We start from the raw sequence: 26,077 nt of genomic DNA on the forward strand, positions 1-26,077 counted from the left end.
TACTCAGGGCAAACTGCTACCCTCTGTTTCTATGTCTGCAAGTCCCTGAGACACAGGGAGAAGAACAAATTATCTGGCAAAAAAAATCATTTTCCTTTAAGGAAAAGCTAAAAGACCCACGTAACTGAGAAAAATAAAGTCCTTTATGTGATTTTTTATGTTCTTTGTAGTAAGGAATGATTTTTAAAAGTTTAAAATAAAAAAATATTTATTGTATTAGAAAATTCAGAAAATCAAATTAAGAAAACAATAGTTACCAGAAATTATATTGTGAATAGATAAGACTGTTAAACATTTTTTGCTATTTATTGATTTCCCTGAATTTTTTTTTTTTTTTTTTTTTTTTTTTTTTTTTTTTTTGCTTTTTAATGTTTATTTATTTTTGAGAGACAGAGTGTGTGTGTGTGCATGCGCACAAGTAGAGTAGGTGGGGTGAGGAGCAAAGGCTCCAAAGCGGGCTCCACGCTGACAGCAGAGAACTCAATGTAGGGCTTGAACTCACAAACCGAGAGATCATGACCTGAGCAGAAATCAGATGCTCAAGTGATTGAGCCACTCAGTTTCCCTCTTGATCAGGTACTTACCATGCTTTGGAAAGGCTTATAGATTATGAGAGGCTTAATGGTTATGTGAGTTTACTGAATAATATTTATAAATGAACTTGATCAGGTACTTACCATGCTTTGGAAAGTACTGAATAATATGCTGAATAATATTTATAAATGAACTTGATCAGGTACTTACCATGCTTTGGAAAGTACTGAATAATATGCTGAATAATATTTATAAATGAACTTGATCAGGTACTTACCATGCTTTGGAAAGGCTTATAGATTATGAGAGGCTTAATGGTTATGTGAGTTTACTGACTAATATTTATAAATGAACCCATTTCTGAAGCCATGTGGGAGATATTCAAGATCTGCTATATTTAGAATATCAGCACATTTTTTTCTCTAATTTTTTACATTAGATTATGGCCTAGCCTATAGTTTGATGAGTACTGTCCAATTTTGTCTGATTCACAAGATCCTGATTATAAGTGCCTGGGTATATAACTTGAATTCATGAAATTTACAAGTAGAGAAATGCAGTAAAATTAGCTTTCCTGTCTGTACCACCACCAGACGGTAACATCTTCATTTATATCCCAGTCAAAACTCTTTCTAAAACTGACTCCCTAGTATCATCAGAGAGAAATCATTTTAGAGATTTCATGTAAGATGTGTGTGTCTAAGTTTTTTATTATGAGACATTATCTTCTTATTACATATATTAAAACACTTTCTGAAAAGAAAAAGAAAGAATAAAGGATTTTCTCTTCCTTTAGAAGAACACAAGGGTTAGGGTAACTTACTCATTGGGCAGGGTTAGAGCATTCACCTGTTTACTCTGTCAGTGGGACAAAGTAGACCTTGAAGTGGCCCAGCTTCCACATCAACCTGGTGCCTATGACAATAAGAAGGTGTGTCTCACATAGCACCTGGTGGATATCAGCCAGCCTCTGGCTCTTGGATGGTCAAGAATTTGAGCACTTCTAAGAAATGCTCAACAGATTCTTTAAAATGTCTGGTCTTCCCCTGCCCCCCCCNTATGCTGAATAATATTTATAAATGAACTTGATCAGGTACTTACCATGCTTTGGAAAGGCTTATAGATTATGAGAGGCTTAATGGTTATGTGAGTTTACTGACTAATATTTATAAATGAACCCATTTCTGAAGCCATGTGGGAGATATTCAAGATCTGCTATATTTAGAATATCAGCACATTTTTTTCTCTAATTTTTTACATTAGATTATGGCCTAGCCTATAGTTTGATGAGTACTGTCCAATTTTGTCTGATTCACAAGATCCTGATTATAAGTGCCTGGGTATATAACTTGAATTCATGAAATTTACAAGTAGAGAAATGCAGTAAAATTAGCTTTCCTGTCTGTACCACCACCAGACGGTAACATCTTCATTTATATCCCAGTCAAAACTCTTTCTAAAACTGACTCCCTAGTATCATCAGAGAGAAATCATTTTAGAGATTTCATGTAAGATGTGTGTGTCTAAGTTTTTTATTATGAGACATTATCTTCTTATTACATATATTAAAACACTTTCTGAAAAGAAAAAGAAAGAATAAAGGATTTTCTCTTCCTTTAGAAGAACACAAGGGTTAGGGTAACTTACTCATTGGGCAGGGTTAGAGCATTCACCTGTTTACTCTGTCAGTGGGACAAAGTAGACCTTGAAGTGGCCCAGCTTCCACATCAACCTGGTGCCTATGACAATAAGAAGGTGTGTCTCACATAGCACCTGGTGGATATCAGCCAGCCTCTGGCTCTTGGATGGTCAAGAATTTGAGCACTTCTAAGAAATGCTCAACAGATTCTTTAAAATGTCTGGTCTTCCCCTGCCCCCCCCACCCCTGAAATGCTTATAAGTTGCATATTATCAACTAAAACTGAGATACATTACCTAAAATATATATGTGTGCGCATACGTACATACATATATACATACGTAAAATTTTTGTCAAATATTTTTTTAAATGCTACATCTTAACCTGGTGTTGTCAGTAGGCATTAATTCTGCCTCCCTGGCAATATTTGGCAATGTCAAGAAATATTTCGGCTTGTCAAGGCTGGGGATGACAAGGCTGATGGTATAGAGCTACAGCGATACTGCTAAATATCCTAACCATGCACACGACAGCCCTCCACAACCAAGAATTATCTGTTCCACAAGGTCAATATTGTCAAATTTAAGAAACCTTTTAACTGGACATAATTTGATACCTTGTATATAATCTCTATTTGTTCTTGCTTGCAAATGGCTTAATGCCAGGTAGAAAACTTAATCACATTCACTTCTCAGAAGATGGTGTTCTGCTGTTCTCTGGTAGATGACCTATTTTTGGATTTAATGTAGCTCTTCAGTTTCACCTTTGGAAAGTCTCTGGGAGGACTTAATATTGTTTTATTTTGTTTTATGTTTGGCTACATTATGTCAGTATGCCAAGAAGGCCTGTTAGCTCCCTCAGGTTAACAAGAGAGCTTTCTCCAGCTGCTCTTTCTATCCTAAAAGTAGCAAAGTGATTCTTCTGATTCTTTGCTTATCTCTCTCATTAGACATCTCAATGTTCATGGAGAAACCAAATCAAAGGTAAGGACTTAGAGAAGGACCAACGTAATTCACTGTCCAGAAACCACGGAAGATAAAATTTTGCTTATTCTGAGTAAATTTTATGAAAAACTTACATTTACTAAAATCTCATCAATAGAAGATAAATACAGGGTTGTTCATCTTTGAGGTAACATACCAAACACAGGTAGGAGTCTTAACTTCATTAAATTCTAGATAGACATTTTCTTTAACAAATGATTTCAACGATTTAACTAAATGTACTTATATTCTGAAAGGCTGAATATCACAATGGATAAAGTCAAAACTGGAGGGGGGGGCGGGGGAGTGCAAGGGAAACATTTTTAAGACTAAACATAAGTGAATTCTATACAGCTAAAATGGGACGTTTTAATTAGCCCTGAAATTGTAACAAACCAAATAAAAGATTTAGTCTAATCATGCCGTGAGACATTTATAATGCGTTTGCATTTTTCCCTTGTATCCTGAGACTCAAGGCATCACTATTCAAAGGCAAACAGAAGTACTTAATGTTTACTACTAATGATCAACGTGACAAAATAATTCAGGTAAGATACGGCATAGGTTTCAGTGTTTGCCCTAAATTCATCTAATCCCTTGCACACAAATGACTGAAAAATGTATGCTTTATCCTACTCACAAAAAAATCTCACAGAATTAGAATACTGGCCAGCCTTATGGGACACCTGGGTGGCTTAGTTTGTTAAGCGTCTTGATTCGGCTCAGGTCACAATCTCACAGTTCATGAGTTCGAGTCCCATGTCGGGCTCTGTGCTAACAGCACGGAACCTGGAGCCAACTTTGAGTTCTGTGTCTCTCCTTCTCTCGATGCCCCTCCCCTGCCCTTGCTCACACCCAGTTTCTTTCTTTCTCAAAAATGGATAAACGTTAAAAAAAAAAAAAAAAAGAATATTGGCCAGCATTTAATGGAATGGCTTTGCTACTGATGGGAGATAGCATCACATGTGGAGAAATAACCTTATAATAACTGCACAAAGATTCAAGAAAATGCAATTGTCAATCTCAAATTTAACATTTTTAACATTTACGTAGGAACCCATGTCCTGCCCATCCTTGCTTCATTTTTTCCTCAGGTCTTAACTTTCTCCTTCATCTCTTTTTTCCCTGTTCCACATCATGGACCAGAATGTAAGTACTGATTCAACCAACCCCTTATTGAGCAGAGAAAAGGCCAAAGGTCAAATCAACAAGCCATCAGAAATGACAATTAATTTTTCCTGAGCAGCCACTGACTCAGGTCCCCGTCAAAGATAAATGCTCTTCCCTAATTCTTTAAAAGCTAAAAAGAGTAAGAACTTTAAAGATGTTCTCATTAAACATCTCAATACAATTTAACAACTGGTTTATAAGACCAACCTGAGGTGCCTGGTGAAAGTACAGACATCTGGGCCCTCCCCCAGACATCCTGATTCACCAGATCTAGGCTGGGAGCCCAGGAGTCTGGATTTTAACAGGAAGGCCATGTATTTTCCTTGAGAAACACACACAAGGGTTTCTAATGCAGGCTTTGTGCAATGCACCTTATGTTTTAGTCTCTGTTCTAATACTGGCTCTGTAGCACTGCAGAAGCTGCCTAACCTGGATAAAGCTTTAGTTTACACTCTGTAAAATGGGAGCAGTGATATCAATCTCTTTTGTGAGTTAATATTAAAGCACTCATTTTAAAGACCTGACACATAGCTAGTACATGACAAATGGTCTATTGGGAGTACTGGTATCCATCAGTATCAACATCTTCACCATCACCATTCTGTCCCCATTAACCCCTGGATACTCATTTTAGGGAATCACAGCAGTTCTAAAAGAAATGGGAAAACTTTAAGGTTTTTTTTCAGTTTAGAAAACTTAATCAAAATCTAATGCACTGCAGTAAAGGCATGTGTGCTAAGTTACCATTTGTGTCTTTGCTTTTGGAAAGAAAAGTTCAGCTCCACGGGGTAATGCTCTCATGCTGCATAGAAGCAGAATTGGGCTCCTGTATATGTGTCTTTTTAAGGACAAGCCAATTAATTTAATAAATGTGATGATTTGTTGATAAAATCACAAAATATGGAAACAATGGTATGCACATTGTTGATTTCCTTATTGAATAATTCATGTAGTTAAATTTTGAAATCTTTTTTTATAAAGAATCAGGCTGCCTGATAAATATACAGGTAGCACAATGTAGTGGTACATTGGACAGTTTGGGGTATAATAGGCTCATTAAAAAAAATGAAACTTTAAACATGCAGGAGAGAAGAGCTTTGCTTAGATCTTTGGAATTAGATGAAGACATCCTAAAACTTATCAAATAAGAGGAATAATGATGAAAACACTGTGTTTCCAGATTTCTAGGCTATTCTTTGATAAGTGTCAAGTGTGATATTCCCTTCTCAGAAAAACACCATACAGTGGTTTTACCCTAACAAAGCTCATGGGCAAATATACTGAAATATTCAATCTTACACGGCATAAACCCCTTGCCTGTACTGATTACATACACCTGGCACATGGACATCAAATGGCATCATTCACTCACACAAAGGTAGGAAGACTTCTTCAATTAATAAGAGAGTTGGTTTTCACCAAATAGCACCGGGTGTAAACATTACATTTATTGCCAATACAAAGAGGCACATAATGGAATCTTACCAATACTAATCGGCTTATATTATCGGGTCCATGAATGATAATGTTCACTATAAACCAAAATTAGAATAAAATTCCAAGCATACCAATAAACCTGCTGCTAGAGTTATTTAATGTGCTTTTATGCAAAGAGCATGTGGTTCTAATCTAGATTCTGTTGATGCAGCAGACTGCTACTCCAATAGTTGCACGTTATGCTACCCATTACATGATAAGTTGGGCAGGTCAGTACGTCAGGCTTTATCTCTAATTAGCACTAAATAACCACACCGCCAACGAAAGCAGAGAAAAGACTTGACCTTGCTAAATTAGACATGCTGGAGAGAGGGCAAATGAAGACCTGTTTTCAAAGGAAGGATGCCTAATACGCAGTAAGCAAAATGTGCCCTTTGGAAGAGGTATACCTGCCATCAAAACATAACGTTTCAAGTCCACCCACAGTCCTGTATTTAGACAAAGAGCTCCACTCTCTGTGAAAGATTCTGTTTCTGTCTCCACTCCCTACCCCCCAACCCCCCAAAATGACAAAACAGGCAGGGTTACCTTTCTCACAGTGGCTTCCTGTGAATCCAGAAGGACAGACGCATTTGTTAGGAGATACACATGTTCCACCGTATCTGCAGCCCTCTTGGCAGAAAGCTGTCACACAAAAAATAATAATAATAAGAGATTTCTCTCAGATAAGATGGCAATAAGGAAACTCATGGTGAAGAGCATGAATGCTGAAACAATCCTCTCTGTTGCAGAGAGAATACGTATGTGTTGACATATTTAAAAGTTTCTGTGTGCAAAAAGAAATAAACATAATAATACCTATTTCACTGGTTTATAGGAGATCAATTGAAATAATGGATATTAAGTATTTAGCACAGGGCTAGCATGTGCTAAGTGGCAGTTAGTATGAGCAGCTATTACTGTTGCTGTTATTCTGATTACTGATATATCTGAAATCAAATAGGATAACTAGAAAGGATAGGGTAGGGCAAAGTATGACTGTTGCATACTTAAGATGTTTCCAACAATTTCATCATAAAACAATACCTTGTCCTTAGAGCTAAAATGCTTACCACACCTCAAATTATTCCTTTAGGATAAATGCTTCAATGTGCAAATGCTGCTTCAAAGGGAGTATTCTTTGTTAAGTCTTTTGATAAGCAGTGAAAAATTAACCCAACCCCAACTCAGGGCTGCCCTGTTAGCCTTCGGAGACCAGGTTAGTTTCCCATTACCCACCAGCACAGCATATAGCTTCATGAACCTCTCCTTAGCAGTACTACCTATAATTGTTCACTTATGTATAATTGATTACCACCTTCTGTTTCATCCACTGGACTGTAAGACCCATCAGGACAAATAACTTGGATTGTTCTTGCTCCCCATTGTACCATAATTTCAGAACTTGAGCACGCAACAGATGCTTCAAAAATAGTTACTGAATGAACTAACCTATATTCTGCAGTTTATTCTGACAGGAAAACCCTTAACAATTCCTCTACATTTCCATGCCGGATAACTTATGATCAAACCCTTCAGCATAACCCATAATTTAGTGTACCCAAACTGCAAAATTTGTCATTAATGAAGGTGATTGCAACTCGTTACCACTGAGTCTCTTTTATTCACAAGAGAGCTAGGTGAGCAAATGTTTTTAGTTGCAGCTAGAAATATGTCACACTGGAAAAATGTCATCATTCTATTTTGCCATCATCACACAAGTAGTATGGGTTTAATTTTTAAAAAGCTACATAAAACCCCTGGATAGGTGAACACTAGTTCAAATACATAGAGCTTCTCACAATATTGCCATTTGCCACATCATTTAATATCCCCTGGATAATTTAACATTCTGTAGCCTAGTAATTAATCGTGAGCTCCTTTGCATCTGCCAGAGGACCGACAGCGTGTCCCTTGCTATTCAAATACCATTTCCCATTTTCCAACATCTTTGTACCCTAAGACTATGCAAAAAACATTTAGACCCCATCAGCCTTGGTATGTTCATCACAAACCAATATGTATATAAATATATGCATGCAAATGTATACAAAATCTCTTGTCCCCCAACTCACACATTTGTGCTTTGGGGACTGACATTTCAAGTAGGATATTTAACATATAGCTCTGCATCAAAGGTAATAACAAAAATACAGTGTTATGGCAAACTGAAATGGCAGATGGAAAGCTGGTAAAGAGAAGTTTCAAGTAACACCAAAAGACAACAGGAATTTGGAAGCAAGAAGCTCAGCCTGGGTGTCTTTTGTGAAACAAACAGCACTAGGGTCAGAGCTGTGTGCACTGGTCCACACACACGTACACAGATTCATAGTAATACACATGGGTGCTCCTAACTTACTCAACTCTTACAAAGAAATGATTGAGATTTTGTGAGGAAAGCATGTTTGCAATGTTCTAAGAATGCAGATGTCATAATAAATAGGGTGCTGTGAGGATGAAATAACTTAATATTTATAAGGGCCATTAAACAGTGTGTGGCATGTAGTGTTTAATTACTATTTTGTTAAATAAAATTGATTAATGGCAATATCATTATGACTGTGAAGCATGGAGCAGGAACAAATTGTCTAATACCCAGACAATATAAACCCACTCAAAAAGGAGTTGGGCTTCACCAAGATATGGGTTAAAGGTGTCCCTTGTTATTTGTGCTTGATTTAGTTTCTAAGAATAGTAGTAGTGGCCTTTATCACAGAAATGCCAGATAGGTGTTACTGTTTCTTTCACAAAACAGGTGAAACAAAGCATCCTGCCTTAGGCCATACAGGTAGCAAAGCAGAAGAGCAAAGATTCAAGCAGACTTTTTTAGCTACAGGTCTGTTCTTCATATGTTACAGTGCAGGCTAATCTGAAACCTGGCATTCACATGAGCAGCTTTATTCTTTTTTCTTTTTTTTTTTGGATAGTTCCATAAGGGCTAAGTAAATAGCCTATAAATTGAAAGAAAAAAAATAAGTACAAATGCACACATGGCATCAAAGAAGGGGGGTAGGGAGCTGTTCAGGTTCATGTAAGTCTTATTGAATCTCCATTTTTGTCTGAGACTAGTCACAATTTACCAAATCAAGGCACATACTATTTTTTTACTGGAATTCATACAGAACAAAACAGAAAGTCATTACCCATTCAAACTTCAGAGAGTATGAAAAAGTAATTTAAAAAAACAAAACAAAGGCAAATAAAACAGGAACATGTCATCCAAAATTTGAACTACTTGAAATGAAGATCAATGCAAGGTTTCTTTGAATACTTTATAAGACATCAAAAGACACTAGCATCCTAAAGGTTGTGGATAGATTATTTATATCTGGTTCTTCTTGATTAACTATTAACCTAGCATTTCAAAGACAAAGACTCTGATGCTCAGAAGACCTATAATTTTGTACAGCATGACTTAGCGGATGGTAAAACCACAATAAGAAGCCAAGTCAGCACAGCATTTCTTTCCAGTTTCTGAGAAGGCAGGGCAGTAGAACCACATGACTCAAATCCTTGTTCTATATTTAATAGCTGTGTCACCTACCGCAAATTTTTTCACTCCTCTGGACCTCAGTTTTCTCAAAAACATAGCAATAATGATAATAACACCTATGCTGTGCAAGTTACATTAAATTACCATTGCAAACCATTGAACACAGGGCACAACAGGTGCAGTGAGCCCAAGAACTGGATGTGACCATGGTTATTTATCACCAGGATTCTGTTATCCCAAAGAACACTACTATCATGCACAAGTTTTTGTTCTAGAGGTAGCAATGGATTAGACAAAAAAAAATCCCTATGTGATGGAGCTTATTCTTTAATGAGAGCTCATTGTCATTCGTTCCTTGACTTGATGAGTTTCTATCACGTGGTTTACAGTGAAATTTGGAATCATAGCTACTGTGCAAACTCAGAAAAACTCAGGCATTATGGGTATGTTGCTCTTTTGTCAACCGTTTTGCTAAGTCCGAAGCATGGCTTGAATAGATTATAAATATGCAGTGAAATTATCAACCTGAATCTGTCATTACAATGTCATTTGTTATTAATGTCTTACCCTGGGGGAGATGTTGCCCTAGACCAACTCAGAAATGGTATTATTCTGCTTTTGAAGGGACTCTTTGGATTGTGCAAGAAAACCAGAAAAGTCCAAACTGAGGGAGCCTTAATCCACAGAAAGACTACTTGCTTTAAATTCAAAAATTCTCAGAACATGAAACAAAACTTAGACCTGAAGGGGAACAAAGTGAGCATGTAGGTTTGTAGATGCCAAGTTATGGATGGCCAGTATCATCAGCATGTGTTCAATGTGACAACGCTGATTTCACACTAATCAAAAAATAATAACCATTCAAGTTCTAAACACTTTGCAGGATCCTCAGAAAGGTTTCTGGGCATATACTTAGTTGCCAGGGATGCACTGTATGCTGACAAAATATAAGGAAATGTAGACAAGTTTCATTCAGCGCCACCTGATAGGAGGAAACCCTGGTCTTCCCTCCTGGCTACCTCAAGGAAGCATTTTCCTTGAGCTCATTTCCTACCTGTGGAGCTAGAGGAATTAAATTACATAGGTCAGTTTGGGGAGAATAGGTATCAGGATGATGATTCTCAGGTGGGAGAAGTAGGAAGCTAGGCTGGGGAGGACCATGTATTTAGAAGTATGTAATTGTTACATTTCTAGCTTTATTTTGGATAGTTACTAGATGTGAATTACATCCTTTAAAAGTAACCATCAAGATATTTCAATAAATAATAGCTGACTACCATGGGCTAACGATTACATGGTGTCATGAGCCAAAGATTATAATTGAGTATGTGAACCTAAAACCCAAAATAGGGAGGAAATATTTAAGACTTATTCATGCTGAGCAAAACCCCATGGCCACCCCCATGCCTTGGGAGTAAGCTGCCTTCATACAGATAGAATCAATTTTCCTTACCTCCCCAACAACACCTTCCTCCCTGGGACCTGGTTGATAAGTCGGCCTTATTCTGTGTTCATTTTTACCAAACTGACTTGTCTTACTGACAAACTCCCCTTCTTCAACCCAGCTCTGCCAATAACAAAGGTGATATCATTTCTATGTTTGGTTTATTCCTCATCTCTTTCAGAACACGGTATGTATCAAAGACCCCCTCAAACGTGTCTGGTTGTCACAAGATGGCAGGTAGGGTCAGTGCAGTAATGACATTTGGTGGGTAGAGGACAGGGATGTTGCTAAATGCCGTATACTGTATAGGTTGGCCCTGCATAACAAAGGATTTTTTGGCCCCAGATGTCAATAGTGTTGCGACTGAGAAACTCCGCTCCAACTTAACTACACAATGTTAAGTCTATTAGGTGTCTCCAGGAGCAAAATTCTGTTACTTTAACCCTTTTTGCCATTTCTACCTCCTTAATCTCTTCCCCCCAAAAAACAGTTAAAATACAGAAAAAAAAAGTAAGAATAAAATCATCCAGATGACTAGTCTGATACATAAAACCAAATATCCCAATGTCTACAACTCTCAATTTTCATATTGTTCTGGTCTTAGGCACATGGTATACTGTGTAGGTTAACATTTAACTAGTGGCACTAAGTCACCATCACCCCTATTACTTACTATTTGTGTTTGTATCCACAGCTGTAATAGCCCTTTGCACTCTCCTTTTCAACAGTAATAATACTAGCAATAGTAATGGTGAATTCCATTTCTGGAAGACCTATTAAGGCCTTAAAGACTATATCCCATTTCCTCCTAACAGCAGCAGCACTGTGCATTAGCCGTGTTATCTTCATTGTCAGATGAGAAAGCTGGCTTAGAGAAGTTCAAGGTCAGTACTAAGTCCAGTGTCAGTCACCTCTCTGTAAGCCATTACCGTTTGGGGCTTGCCTACCTACTGTGTGCATATAACATGCTGGGTACTGAGAGGTCTATAGCTAGGTGAGAGATGGCAGGGACATCTAAAACACATGTAAAACTAAGAATAAAATGTAATAAATGCTACGATAGCAATATGAATAAAATGCTGACAGAATACAGAGGAGAATGTGATAAATTGTGCCTGGTGGACTTGGGGCAAAGCTCTTCAACAGAGCTGGCCTTTGAGTTGGGTCTGGAAGAACTAATGGGATTTTTGCCAAGAAGACAAGCACAGGAAAGGGGACACTTCAGGTCAAGGTTTTGTCCTAAGGAAAGATACTGAGTAGAAGATGAGAATGAGCCGTGTTTGTAACTCACATCAAGGTTAGAGATGGAACATTAGAAGAGAATTCAGTTAGTCATGCAGGGAAACAGGGGCACGTTGGCCTCTGTAAACCATCCTCTCCATCCGCCCATCTTCCAGCCACTGCCTGGAATTGTTAGTGACCTCAAGGCACAGTAGCGTACTGCCTGGATATCTGCATACAGACTCTTCTTCTGTTCTGTCCATCATTCCAGTGATTTGGCTGAAGATAATGCTTTGCTAATCTTTTGTTACCAGTCTAAATAGAAGCTGTATGTTTTATTCAGAAACCTTCACGTACATTCAACCGTAATATAAAATTGACTCAGTGCATTTCGATATTTTCTCTTGTACTGACTTCCATTGCATTGCTTTGCATTATACTCTATTCTCTATCATTTATAAAATACAACAATCATTCAATGACTTGCTTCCCCAGCCCACTAAACCTGCACTTTATGCACTTATTTCGTACATCCTTGGTAATCACTGTATTCTTCCAGTCCACAGCATTCTGTGACAGTGTGTGAGGCCATGGAGTCACTTTTCGATTAACCTTGAGATTTTGTTCTTAGCTCTAGAAACACTGATATAAGAAAAGGCTGCTATTTTCTAGGGATATACTTGCAACAGAGGCCGTATGGCCTGAAAAATAAAAATATTTACTATATGGGCTAATAGAAAATCTGGTACAGAGGACAAACTAGATGGGAATGATCTAGGTTAAAAGGAGAGAATGTATGCTTCTGCATTTTGTTGTGGAGGGGAGAGGCGGGGTGAGGCTGTATATATGCCTCTCCAACTGGTCTGTGAGATTCTTAAGGACCAGGATCATGTTGTTGGTAATTCTTCCTTCCTCTACATCACCTTGAATTCCGGTGATACTAAACCGGTATTTTTTCGTAGAGTACATCCATTATATAAAGAAAACAAAGTTTGAGAGGACAGTTTTGTGTCATGAACTGTATCATGAAATTTGAGATAAACATTTGACCAAGTCACATCAATTCAATTTTAAAAATGGAGCAAACATTTACTGTGCGTTCTGACAGTAGACACTCTAGTAAGACATGAACCCCGTCCTCCAGAACCGAGAGTCTATTACAGTGGTTCTCCCCAAGGCAATCCCCGCCTCCCCAGGAGACATTTGGCAATGTGTGGAGGTATTTTCAGTGGTCAAAAATGGGGGGTGCACTGGTGGCTGTCCTGGTGGGTAAAGATCAGGGCTGCTGCTGTTGAACATCCTGCATGCACAAGGCAGCCCCAAAGCAAAGAAGTATCCAGCTCAAATGTCAATGGTGCCAAAGCCTAGCAAAGGGAGACAGGCACCATCCTATTTATTTAGTCATTTGAGGGATACTTATTGAATACCCTCTGTGCCAAAGATGATTCTGAGAACCAGGGATGACAAAGAACAGATAAAAAAATATTTCAACTTATGGGTCTATATTCCAGCAGGAGAACATGCAGAATAACAAAATAAGTGTGTAAGTGACACAGTAAGGTAGATGGTGACAAGCAATATAGTGAAAACTAGAAGAGAGCAGGAGAGTGAGGTGTGTGCCAGCAGAGGAGGGTTACAGTTAAACAGGGTGATTGTGGAAGGTGTCACCAGGCAGGTGCCAGCTGAGTAAAGACCCCAATGGAGAAGGAGTGATCCATCAAGCAGAAAAGGGTTCCAAGCAGAGGTTACAGCAAGTGCAGAAGCCCTGAGGGGTAGAGTGTACAGATCACGTCGTGCTTTACATATCCTAGTGATACTGCTTGCACAAACGTCTTTCTGGAAGATCAAAAAGAGGTCCACACAACAGCTGATGCCTAAGCCAAATCAGAAAAACAGTAAGTAACCAGGTAGGTTGGGGCCAAGGATGGTCCAGTCGGGGGTGGGGAGGAATAGCACATGCAGAAGGACAGAGGCTTGGAGCACCACTGGTGGAACCAGAGGAGCCCTGAGCTTGTTGGGAGATGGGCCACGAGGAAGGCGACACATGACTGTGGCTGGTATTCTTTTTAAAAAAATGTTTAGTAATTATTGAGAGAGAAATAGAAAGAGACAGAGTGCAAGCAGGGAAGGAGCAAAGAGGCAGACACAGAATCTGAAACAGGCTCCAGGTTCTTAGCTGTCAGCACGGAGCCCAACGCAGGGCTCAAACCCAAGAACCGTGAGATCATGACCTGAGCTGAAGTCAGATACTTAACTGACTGAGTCCCTCTTTTTTTTTTTAATGTTTATTCATTTATTTATTTATTTATTTATTTATTTATTTTTAGACAAAGACAGAGCATGAGCTGGGGAAGAGCAAAGAGAGAGGGAGACACAGAATCCAAAATGAGCTCCAGGCTGAGCTGTCAGCACAGAGACTGATGTGGGGCTTGAACCCACGGACCGTAAGATCATGACCTGAGCCCAAGTTGGACATTTAACTGACTGAGCCACCCAGGCACCTCTTATTTTTGAGAGGGAGAGGGAGAGGGAGAGAGAGATGGCGGGAGGGAGAGACAGAGAGAGAGAGAGAACATGCAAGTGGAGGAAAGGCAGAGAGAGGGGGACAGAGAATCAGATGTAGGCTTCTCACTGTCAGCACAGAGCCTGACTTGGGGGGCTGGAACTCATGAACCATGAGATCGTGACCTGAGCTGAAGTCAGACGCTCAACGGACTGAGCCACCCAGGCGCCCCTGTAGCTGGTACTCCACTAACCCAGGCTTTGGTCTCTTCATTGAAGAGCCACTCTACTTTGCCTTCCTCATCAGGTACTCACTGCTCTCATGAAGGATTCAAGACTGCCAATATTGTCTTATTTTCCTGCAATTCCAATTTCATTCAGAATAAGACTGGTGGTTTTTTCCTAGGAAGGCAGAGTCAAAATGCTGAATATGAATAAGTTTTTTAAGTTTAAAGTCTCTGAAAGTTAGAAATGGAAGAATCACATAAAAGGAAGAGCAATTCAGCAAACAAATCTCTAAAAACTTGGGAATAAGGACTATTTGCCCCTGAGTTTTTGCCCCTAAGGGTCAATCATTCACACATTACCTAAACAATATGGGTGCCTGGGGAATTCTACCACAGAGCCTATAGCATGGTGGGTAGCTATGACTCTGGAAACAGATCTAGGTTCCAGTCCTGGTTCTAACCCTTATTAGTTTACTGATTCTCACCCCTCAGCTTGGATGAGATACAACTGACATTAAAAAAAAAAAAAAAAAAAAAGCATTGTGTGCATTTAAGGTGAAAATTGCTTAATCTCAAGCATCAAATTCTTTACCTGTATAGTTAGGTCAGTAAGAGAACCCATGACATACTGGTATTATTGAGATTAAATAGGCAGTGTATATAAAGTAATTTTCATGGTGCCCATGCACAGTAAGTGCCCAGTAGTGGTTAGTTCCTCTTAAATCTGTCAGTCTCTTACTCTCGAGGTTAATTAACACAATGTAGCAATTTCATCCCAAATATGACAGTTTTGTGGTCTGTCTTCCCAGTTAGGCATATGAAGTAATGCCAGAGTTTGAGAGTTTGTTGAGACTAGAGTCAATAGTAAAGACAATAATAAGGGATCAAGACAAAAAGCGAACAGGAGGAACAGGGTAAGAGTCGGTGTTCAAATTTCAAAAAGCAAAATTCAGGAAGTTAGTTAAGGACGTCCCACAATGTAAACAACAACAACAACTAAGGCAACAAATTATATCTTTGCAACAAAAACTCTGAAAGCAATTCCAAACGTGGTGTTCAGCATTTACAGGAGTGCTAAGAAATGGGAGCCTGAAAGTGCTGTCTGTGAAAAGCAGTCAAGGAGCCCATGCGGGGTGAGGAGGTCGGAGGCTTCCTGCTGCAGGCCATACTGGAGCCAACACACATATTATCCCCGGAAGCCACAGTCCAGAGACTTTCCAGAAATAAATTCCAGCAAGCTCTCCTCTGGAAAAGCATTCTGTGATTTTATATAACCACATGAAATGAGATGTTAAATCTTGACTGAGATACGAATCCAGGCTGCAGGGATAGGAGCTGGGTCATTGGGTGGGCCCGAGCTCCTGAGAGGGTTTCTCCATTTCCTGCCTCCACCTTGAAATTGGAGCAATTTCTCAGATTCATAAAGCATTCTGTGCTTTTGTTTAACAAGTGCTCCGCAAGAATCTTAAAAGGCAATTTGTAATGGAACCTTCACTCTGTAATGAATGGGGACAAAAAGAGAGGACAGAAATTAGATGGCATGCCCAAGAAAAAGTTAATTACGAGGCAGGGACGGAGACTTCCAGAATTTCTCCCCAGTGGGAAAAAACTTGTTTGGCTTTTTAAAGGAGTGGAGAGGGAAAGAGAGAGGGTAGAAATAAGGGAGGAGGGGAAGATGAAAGGAGAAAAAGAAGAGACGAAGAAGATCTGTTTGGGCCATCAGACGTTGCAGCTAACACCTTTCTCCCCACCCCGGCCCTTCCAAATACCCAGCACAGATGAGCACCCAGGCTATCAGAGGGCAGGCCTGGGTGCAAATCTCATGTCTTCTTTTAACTGTGTAACCTAGAACTTATTGAGAAGCATTTGTAAACCTTATTTTCCTGATGACAAAATGGGAGATTAAAACAGCACCTTCTTTATAGGGTTGCTATGAGAAATAAAGTTTACTGCAGGTCGAGCGCTTAGAGTCAGGTAGTCAAATTATTCACATTATTATCATTAGTTACATACACGGAGAGGAAATCAATCGAGGGAAAAAGACACTGACTTGGGGAACTAAGGGTAAATGAAATGAAGCCCTAACTCACGGGGTTATCACACTGTTGTTTGTATTTCGTTGAAGAGGTATGCTTCTTCAATTCCATGCTCCAAAGATCCCAAGCAAGGCATACAGAATTAGAATTATTAATTACCATGTTGTAGGATGCAAAGAATTCCAAAGAGCTCTGCTTGCTGGAGGATTCAAAAACATGTATTTGACTTTTCTTTGGCTGCCTTCAAAGTCAAAGCCTAGCGTCCTCTTAAGTGAACTTGTCTGATTAATGGCTGGTTTCATGCTGCACATGCCCACCAGGCCTCAAGCCTACACCACTGCCTGGTTATCAATCAGTCTTTCTGGATGTTTAGCTATATCTCATCTACAACATGAGCTGCCCTCATTCCTGAGCTAATGTTATTTTTGAAATATCTAGGCTCAAGTCCCTTAAAGTGCATTTCTAATTTATAGCAGCACAGTGCAGGTGAAAGAGCACAGTCCCTAGGATCAGAGAAACCTGGTTCCAATCATTAGCTGTGTGACCTTCTGCAAATTACTAACCTTCTCTGAGCCTCAGTTTGCCTACTTGTGAGATAAAGACATGTTGGGGTGAAGGTTAAATGACAGGATAAAGATGAAAGCTAGCGGCACAGAGTCCCTATGTTGCCTTCCTCTGCAGAACGCTTCCTAGCCACTTTTCACCAGCAACCTTATCCCACCAGGCAGTTCCCCAAACATGCTGAGCTTGCCTGCATATCCATCTGGTGAGCCCATATGATACTGAATGTGCCGGGAGTAGGCAAGCTGTCACCACTGTTTCCTGAGGGTGCTATACAGGACTTTCTGTGATGTCCATCTTTCGGCCCAGCTCAGACTCTCAGCTGTAGGGGAATCCTCTCGTGGAGAGAACTTTAAAATACTTCCTCACTATCCACAGTGTGCAGGAATGCCGACTCTGATAAGTTGCTATGATATCAATAAAGAAATAATAGTTCAAGAGTACCCAGGTTGGAGGGACAGAAAGACGCATCCCACAGCTTGAGCTGGTGTGCATGCTGATCACACAGGGAAGAAGGGAAGCTTCCCAAAGAAATCATTTCATAACATTTCGGTCTCAAGGACTATATACTTTCCTTGTGTAAGAGTAAGATGGAGGAAGGATGAAACTCAAGTCAAAAAGCACTCTGCGACAGAAACTAGCCTATGAGGGGCTGGAACACCACTGAACAGGTTCCAAAATGGAGCAAATCTACTATCAAGGCCACGTTAATTAAGAATAATCTCTCTTTGGGGCGCCTGGGTGGCTCAGTCACTTGAGTGTCCAACTTTGGCTCAGGTCATGATCTCATTGGGTTCAAGCCCCGCATGGGGCTCTGGGCTGACAGCTCAGAGCCTAGAGCCTTCTTCGGTTTCTGTGTCTCCCTCTCTTTCTGCCACAACCCCACTCGCTCACTCTCTCTCAAAATAATAAATAAAACATTAGAACAAAAAGAGCCATCCCTCATTTTTTGTTTGCTCATTTGTTTTTAGGGTGAAGGAACGTGGGGGTTAATACTAGAACCCACTGCAGGCTTCAGTAGTGTGTTTTTATAATGTTACACTTACAATTTAATAAAGCATAGGTTCAGCAATTCTTGAACATTTTCATTTCTTCTATAAAGTTCTCAGTTAAAAACATTCTCAAAGCTTTTTTCATCCATTCATTCAAAAACTATCAGCTGACATTCTACCATTAACCAAGTACTCTGTTATGTAGTTAGCATAGAACAATGATCACAGCAGATAATGTTGCTCATGTTATGAAACTTATCTTCTTGTGGAGAGGAAAAAAAGCCATTAAACAAAAGTGCAAAACTTCAGACAGTAGTAAGTGCTATGGGGATAACCAAAATAAGAAAGGTAAGAAGTGCTAGGGGAGGGGTTACTCTTTACACTTAGGGTGGTCATGAGGCTTAATGGATTGACATTTGGACAGACACACAGAGTGAGAGAGAGAGTAGGCCAGGCAGATACTCGGGGTGATAAGTACTCTGGGCAAAGGGAACCGCTTAGTGCACAGGCCCTGACATAGGACCACATCTAGCATGTGTCCAGGAAATGAAGGAGGCCAGGTAAGTCAGCAGCTGAATCAAAGGAGATCACAAATGAACGCTCCAGAAACGTCAGTTCTTGGGTCTTTAGGACATTTAGGGTCTCCATTTTTTCACCGTGAATGAAATGAAAGCCACTGGAATATTTTATGATCAAGGGTGCCACATGTCATTTAGATTTTAACAAGATCTTTCTGACTGTGTTGAGGAAAATAGACCATGGGATTGGACAAGCAATGATAAAAGCAGACAGACTGAGGCAGACTGGTCAGAAAGCTATTAAAATAATTCAGACGTGAAATGGATGGTCCCCTTGACCAGTGCGACAGAAGTCAAGATGTGAGAGAAGTTGGGGCGCCTGGGTGGCTTAGTTGGTTAAGCGTCCGACTTTCGCTTAGGTCATGATCTCGCGGTTCGTGGGTTCGAGCCCCGCGTCGGGCTCTGTGCTGACTGCCAGCTCAGAGCCTGGAGCCTGTTTCAGTCTGTGACTCCCTCTCTCTCTGACCCTCCCCTGCTCACGCTGTCTCTCTCTCTCTCCTAGAAAAAAAAAAAAAAAAAAGATGTGAGAGAAGTCAATGACTCCTTCAATAATCTGTGGCCCAGGTAGACTGCAGAGTGAAGGCAAGATCTTCTCTGCCTGGAATTATTTCCCCCATTGGTAAATTGGTAACTCCTACTTGGCCTCCAAATCTCAGCTGAAATGCCTCCTGAACTGGGAAGCATTTTATAAAAAATGGCCTTCTCTCACCCTAGGCCTCAGTCTAGGTTAGATGCTTATATTAGTTTCCTCGGGCTACCGCATAAATCACCACTGACCTGGTGAGTTCCAACAAACAAAAGAATGTATCTTTCACAGTCTGAAATCAAAGTGTTGATAGGATTAGTTTCTACTGAAGGCTCTGATGGGAAATTGTGTCCCATGCTTCTCCTTAGCTCCTGTTGGCTGCCAGACATTCTAGGTGATAGCTTCCCAAGTCCAATCTCCACCTTCACCTTTATAGGACTTTCCTCATGGGAAAGCAAGTTAAATTGCTCTTGTATAATGACACCAACCACTACTAGATTTAGAGCCCATGCTAAATCCGGGATGGTACCACCTCAAGATCCTTAACTAGATTTGCAAAGACCGTATTTCTAAAGGCCACATCCACAGGTATTCGGGGTTAGGACTTAGAATATCTTTTGGGGGGCCGCTATTCAACCTACTACAGGGACCTCCTTTATTCCTCCAGAAGACTTTTAGTACACTTCATCATAGCACTTATCATACTGTCCTCTAACCATCTTCTTACTAATCTGTTGCACCTAATAGATTTGAACTTCTCGAGCAAACAGACCATGTCCTTCATCTCTCTGTCTCCAATTCCAAGAGTAGCTGCTGGCACATAATACACAGTGACTTCTTACTGAATACATAGATTACGAATCACAGAGTAGACTTCTAAAGTCAGAAAAAGATTTAACTGAGTGTTACCAGGCAGTTTAAACTTCCTGTTATCACTGGTGAAGATACTCAAGTTGTTTGTCTCTAATGTTGGGCTTTTACAAATGCTTTGGCTTCTATTTTCTTTTTCAACAGAATGGAATACAGTGTCAATGAAATTATATACCTATACATTGAGCAATGGAGAAGAAGAATTCTTAACCATAAGAACAGAGGTATTTGTTCCACATTCATTGCTTTCAAACTTTTAATCACAATCTATCTCAAGAGTTAAATCATTTCCTTCATCTTTTGTTAGCCGTTTATGGTACTGTCATTTTCCACTTGCCGTCTTTCAAGAGCGGAATCAGGACCCTTCAACCTTCAGAATGATACCTTATCCAATAGTCATACCTAAGAAATTATTGGAGTGGGAAAATATTGTCAAAGCAGTAGGCATGAGAGAAAAGGTAGCTAGGTAAAGTGAATAAGATTATCATTCAAAAATGTGTTTTTATTGTTTCTCAAATTAGGAAAAAAAGGAATTGATGATCACTATTTTTAAAAGCTGAGAACTTGAGAAGTAGGAGACAGAAAAGTAAGAGAAGTGACACAAGAGCAACAGAAGCCATGCCAAAGATGAGAAGAAGTTGTAGAGGACTGATGATGTTTCTCAACATGGGGGTGAGAAGAGCACAGAGGGAGAAGATAGAGGGGTCCAGTCTCTCAGACTAGGAGTCCCCTGAGCTCATAGGAGCAGTCTCCTGGGCATGACTCTAGAGATGTCCCATTATCTATCAGACTTATGAAATCTGAAAGCTAGGTAGAGGCAGCAAGTAAAAGAACGGTCTTATTTATTTCAAGAGTCACAGAGAAAGTGCTAATGATCACCATCTATAAAACTGTGAAACATTTAATGAAAGGCCAAATCAATTCATCTTCATTTTATTGGTTTCATAGGGCAGTGCCATGATCAGTAATACCAGATAGAGCCATTCTGAGGACACAGTGATGGCCACTACCGCAAAGCATCAAGCTTAACTGTGATACAATAATTTACATAGAGCTACCCTGTAGCATTACAAAACAGCAAACACAATAAGGTATCTCTACCATCAAAGACAATGTAATGCATACATTCCCAAATTCAAAGGATCAAACTCAGTCTATACCTTTGGTTTAGTGATAAATGAAAGGCCAGAGATTTTCCCAAGCAAACACAATAGACCAAGTTCTGTGTTTTTCCCCAAAAGAGTTTCAAAGACAAAGCACTGTAGATAAAAACAACAATAACCAGAACACCATGAAGTTTTGAAACCGTTTTCTAAGGTTTTCAGCAACCTCTTTCCTATAATGTAGTGCATTCTCCGAACAGTTTCTCATGCTGATAAAACTAAGGTTGATGCTGCCAATACCGGACAAACAGAATCAGGCAGATGCCGGTAAATTACATTTTCCTGCAACTACACGGAAATTGGACAGGGTGACTATTCTCAGATGCATTAATGATGCCAGCTTCCATAAAATACCATCACTGTTGAGTGGTAAATTTCATCAGACTCATCTACAGTGTCGCGTGCATACCTTCTGCTTTCAAAGCAAAAACAATTTGTTTCTCCTGCTGTGTTCTTTTAACACTCATCTAAGAGGTGTGGGTCTAATAGAGAATCACCCTCCATCACTCCACATACACACACTGTCACCATGTCCTTGTGTCCTCTCCTCCCCATTTCATTGCTACTTGTTTAGACATATATCCAAGTACCTCCTCCTCTTCTTAAAGATTTATGAAGACTCATTATCACCCAAAGAAGTTTTCCTTGGAACGCTACATGAAGCCATCATAATCAGACTCCACTCTGACTTTCCTGAAGTTTTTTTTCAATATTTCTCAATATGTTTTACCTAATTCTATCATAAACAATATTCTCCCCTAGAACACTACAAGTATTTCACATGACTCTCCACCCTGTAATACCCTTGCCTCACTTATCAATTCATCCTTCAAGACCTAGTTCAAATGGCATCCCTTAAATCAGAATTTCCGAAGCCCAGATATTTCTTCTATTCTGGTGTACTCACAGCCCTTAGAAAAAGTACTCCACATTTACTGTATCCAGAAAGTGCATTAATCATTTAACACTATTTACATCTTTTAACCCCACTCCAAAGTGCTAGAAGTTAGGTGCATTATTTTGACTTTATAAATAAGGAAATAGAGGCTTAACGAGGCCAAATACCTTTCAAATTTACATAGCTCTTGTGTGATGAAGCACCTTTTACATTGTTCTGAAAATACTGGTTTACATGTAATTTATTACTATCCAAGCTACAAAGGATCAAGAGCTCTAAAATCCTCATTTCTGTATTTCTCCCAGGGCCCAGAATGGGGACTGCTTCACAGTAGATAAATGGACACCATGTGTTTAATGACTGGAAGGATGACAAGAAAAAAGAACATTCTTTGCTCTAATCTGTACTACCTTATTTTTGTATTTCATCTTATGTCCAGAGTCTTCATCAAACTGAAGAAACAGATCAAAGGAAATAACTTGATCACATTTCTACCACCTAATATGACCTTAATGATTCCTTCTGAGGAAAGGGATCTTACTCTAATCAGAAAGACATTTCCCTGAAGACATTTCTACCCGACTGACACAGTAATACTTCACTCTGCCTCTGAGCTGCCAGCCATATTGAGTCATTTTGATACTCCAGGTTCAACCAGTCCCTGCTGTCTCTACATGTTCACGTTATAAGCCTTATTCTCCACTCTCTTTCCCGCTCTTAAGAGCTTAACCTTCTTTTGAACCAATTACCTTAAGCATAACCTGGATACTCCTTCTAGACACATCTTAGTCCAGGGGCTCCATGAACCACCAATGCCAATGTAAAACACTTGGCAAGTAGTTTACACTAGGGCTTTCCGAATTCTGCCTCGTAAAACCAGCCCAAAATGTCTAAGGGAGATTAAATGGATAGAAATTTCTTGTTAGCCATAATGACTTAGGGCTTAGTGATATGTGTGTCTATAATTATGTTAAAAGGTAAAATTAAATATCTTCAGGGAAATCACACTTCTGTTACCTGTCTTCTTATGATTCTACTCCTTAAAGAAGCCAAGTTCTTTCCCATATTAGGGTATTTTCAATTGTTGTTCCCTTTGCCTAGAATATTCTTTCTCAAGCCGTTCAGATGGTTCACACCCTCACTTCATTCTGACCTCCACTCGAATGCTACCTCCTCAGAAATCCCTTCAAAAAATGAGACCTAAATGGGACCACTGCCACTCTTTGTCTTCACCCTGCTTTGTGTTTCTTCACAGCATTTGTCTCCCCAGGATGTCATAGTGTTTGAGGCAGTGGTGGAGCAGCATGATTGCCATTTACAGACACTTAATCTTGACCAAAGGGTATTCTAAGTACTTTGCATGAAATGGGTATGTAATTTCTACAACTAGCTAACAGTTGGTTATTTCTACTCTATACCATGTTGCAGACAAGAAAACAAATATAGAAGTAATTTACCTCCAAATTGTCCAGATAGGAAAGGGCTTGTGAGTAGGATGTAGAAGAATAAATAAGAGATTTTTAGGTAAGATGTAGCAAGACGTTTTNATATCTATTCAGAATAGATATATATTCTGTTCATTATCCATTCCTCATTTATAGTAGCACCATGTACTGTTTTATTTCAGAAATCCCTCTTATCCCTACTCTTAGTTCTTATGGCTTGGGTTGAGTTCATTGACTATCCTATTTTAAGAATGGATGTATAAAACTAAGCCAATTCAAAGAGAACATGTTCTTTATGCTATTGTGGGGTTGGGGGTGGGAGGAAGTAGTGTCATTTCAATGGAATTGCTGAGCTAATAGAAGTGTCAAACTGCCAGTGGTTATCTTTCCTTCCACTTGAGAGATTCCTGAGAAAGAAATTGAACATAGAAAAATTCAGATTGTAGGAATGGGGTGATGGTGGGGGGAGGGGAGAGGGACAGAGAAAGAGGGAGGGAGATTTTCCTCATATTAATTTGGAAACCTTGAGTCCAGCAATGCCTTTTCAATCCCTTCATTGTTAGTTTAATGCCCAGGTATGCTAGGCCAATTTGAGTTGGGTTAGTATCACCTCTAACTGATATATTGCTTACTAACAGAGCAAAAAACAGGCTTCCATGTCTTGGGAACTTCAACTAACTCAGTATTGGTGGACCCTAACGTGATACGAGAAAAGGGAAAGGAGACAAGATTGGACACAGAGGCAGACTGTAAGTTTAAGTGGATAAAAACTGATAGGATATTAAGGTGGCTGTGACTGCTATTGCTAGTAGTACAGAACTTCCAGATACGGTGTCATGTGCTGTGAACAGTTGAGAGCACATCAATGGCCACACTGAAGAAGCTGCCTTGAACCACGAGAAATTCACTGGGAGAGCACATCTTTTTTAGGAAGAGAATTTAGAGCAGTCAGGAAACCCACACTGCCCCAGATGTCACGTAGCACTGATACTGCAGGCTAGAGCAGACAAAACACAGTACAGTAGTGTGAAATATGATGGCTTTGAACACCACCAGGACCTGTGGTCAGAAAACATGTGTTCATGCTTCCAGTATTTCTTCCTGATCATATAGCAGCTAGGTGGCCTTCACGTTGCACTTTTGAAATGGAGGGAATGACCCCCCCTACCCTGTCACCTTCACAGGGTTTCAGAGAGGTCCAAATAAGATATGAATTTTCAAATGCTTTGGAAACTGTAAAGCTCTCGGCATATGTGCACTACTGTTAAAGTAGTCGGGTGAAAAGAGATAGAGTATAAATTTTGACATCCATTTCCTGTGTGTTCTGATGAAGTCATTGAAGCCTTGGGATTCCACCTCATTTCTTTTTAAGAAGAGATGGAAACTCAATGGTATTAACATGTCCTGTCCAACCAGAACGTTATTTCAGTAATTCTCCAAGTCTGGACTTCCCCTTTGTGGAAAGAAGCAAATCACCTAAATTAAAACAGTAGCAAATTGGGATTTTCCAGAAGGCAACAGCCAAGCTATTTCTGAAGTCAGAGCCCAATCACAGGTAAGTACCATAGCCAGCAGCACCTACAGCTATAACACTGATAAGAGAAGCATAATATCCAGTGTTAATTCTGAGCAACAAATGAGTTAAACTTGTACTGACTACTGGGTTGAATAAAGTAGTTAGTTTACTATGAATTCTTCGAGAAATATTTCCATAAAAATTGTTAAAATTAAACTTCTGGCACTTAAGAGATTAAATTACAAAGAAAATTCACTTACAGTTGACACATCATTTCCTGGAGAAGCAGAATAACTGAGGTGTTCATAGTACAACAATTATCATCACATAGCATTTTCACAGCTGAAAATTGCTTTGAAGTTCACTGAAACACTGTGATAACGAAGTCAGGCATTGTCCCCATTGCAAAGGTAGGAAAACTGATGCTCTGGATATAACCTTACTCACACACAAAACACATAGGTGGAACTGGTGGAAATTTTAATTTTGGGTCCTTTGATTTCCAAGTCTCTATTAGGTTGCATTCCTTCATGGCAGCCACTGGACCGGGATTACTATTAGGTGCCATGGCTTTTAATTTTCTGTTATGCAAAAAGATGAGCCTGTTGAGTTTTTGAAGGGGGTGGGGGTTAAGAAAAAGAAAAAGTCTCTTGTTATGAGAGATCTAGACCAAGTGAGTGCCATTCAGCAGAGTTCAGATGAGTTTGCAGCCTTAGTTTACACAACCAAATACACATCACACAATACTATTGCTTCTGTACCAAATTCAGGCCCAATCCCCACATATGTGATTGATGGAACTC

General features: G+C 39.6%; 1 protein-coding gene across 1 annotated transcript in view; it reads right to left on the reverse strand.

Annotated features, from left to right (window-relative positions):
* The window catches only part of LOC144234734 (protein kinase C-binding protein NELL1-like), a 472,018-nt gene that overhangs the window by 218,597 nt on the left and 227,344 nt on the right, over positions 1-26,077 (reverse strand). Inside the window, exon 4 of the mRNA XM_077768054.1 lies at positions 6,352-6,447. Within this exon, the coding sequence (XP_077624180.1) occupies positions 6,352-6,447 (96 nt within the window). The remainder of the gene's footprint in view (positions 1-6,351; positions 6,448-26,077) is intronic.

The sequence above is a fragment of the Crocuta crocuta genome, unplaced genomic scaffold (genome assembly GCF_008692635.1).
Source record: "Crocuta crocuta isolate KB4526 unplaced genomic scaffold, BGI_CrCroc_1.0 scaffold371, whole genome shotgun sequence".
Lineage (NCBI taxonomy): Eukaryota > Metazoa > Chordata > Mammalia > Carnivora > Hyaenidae > Crocuta > Crocuta crocuta.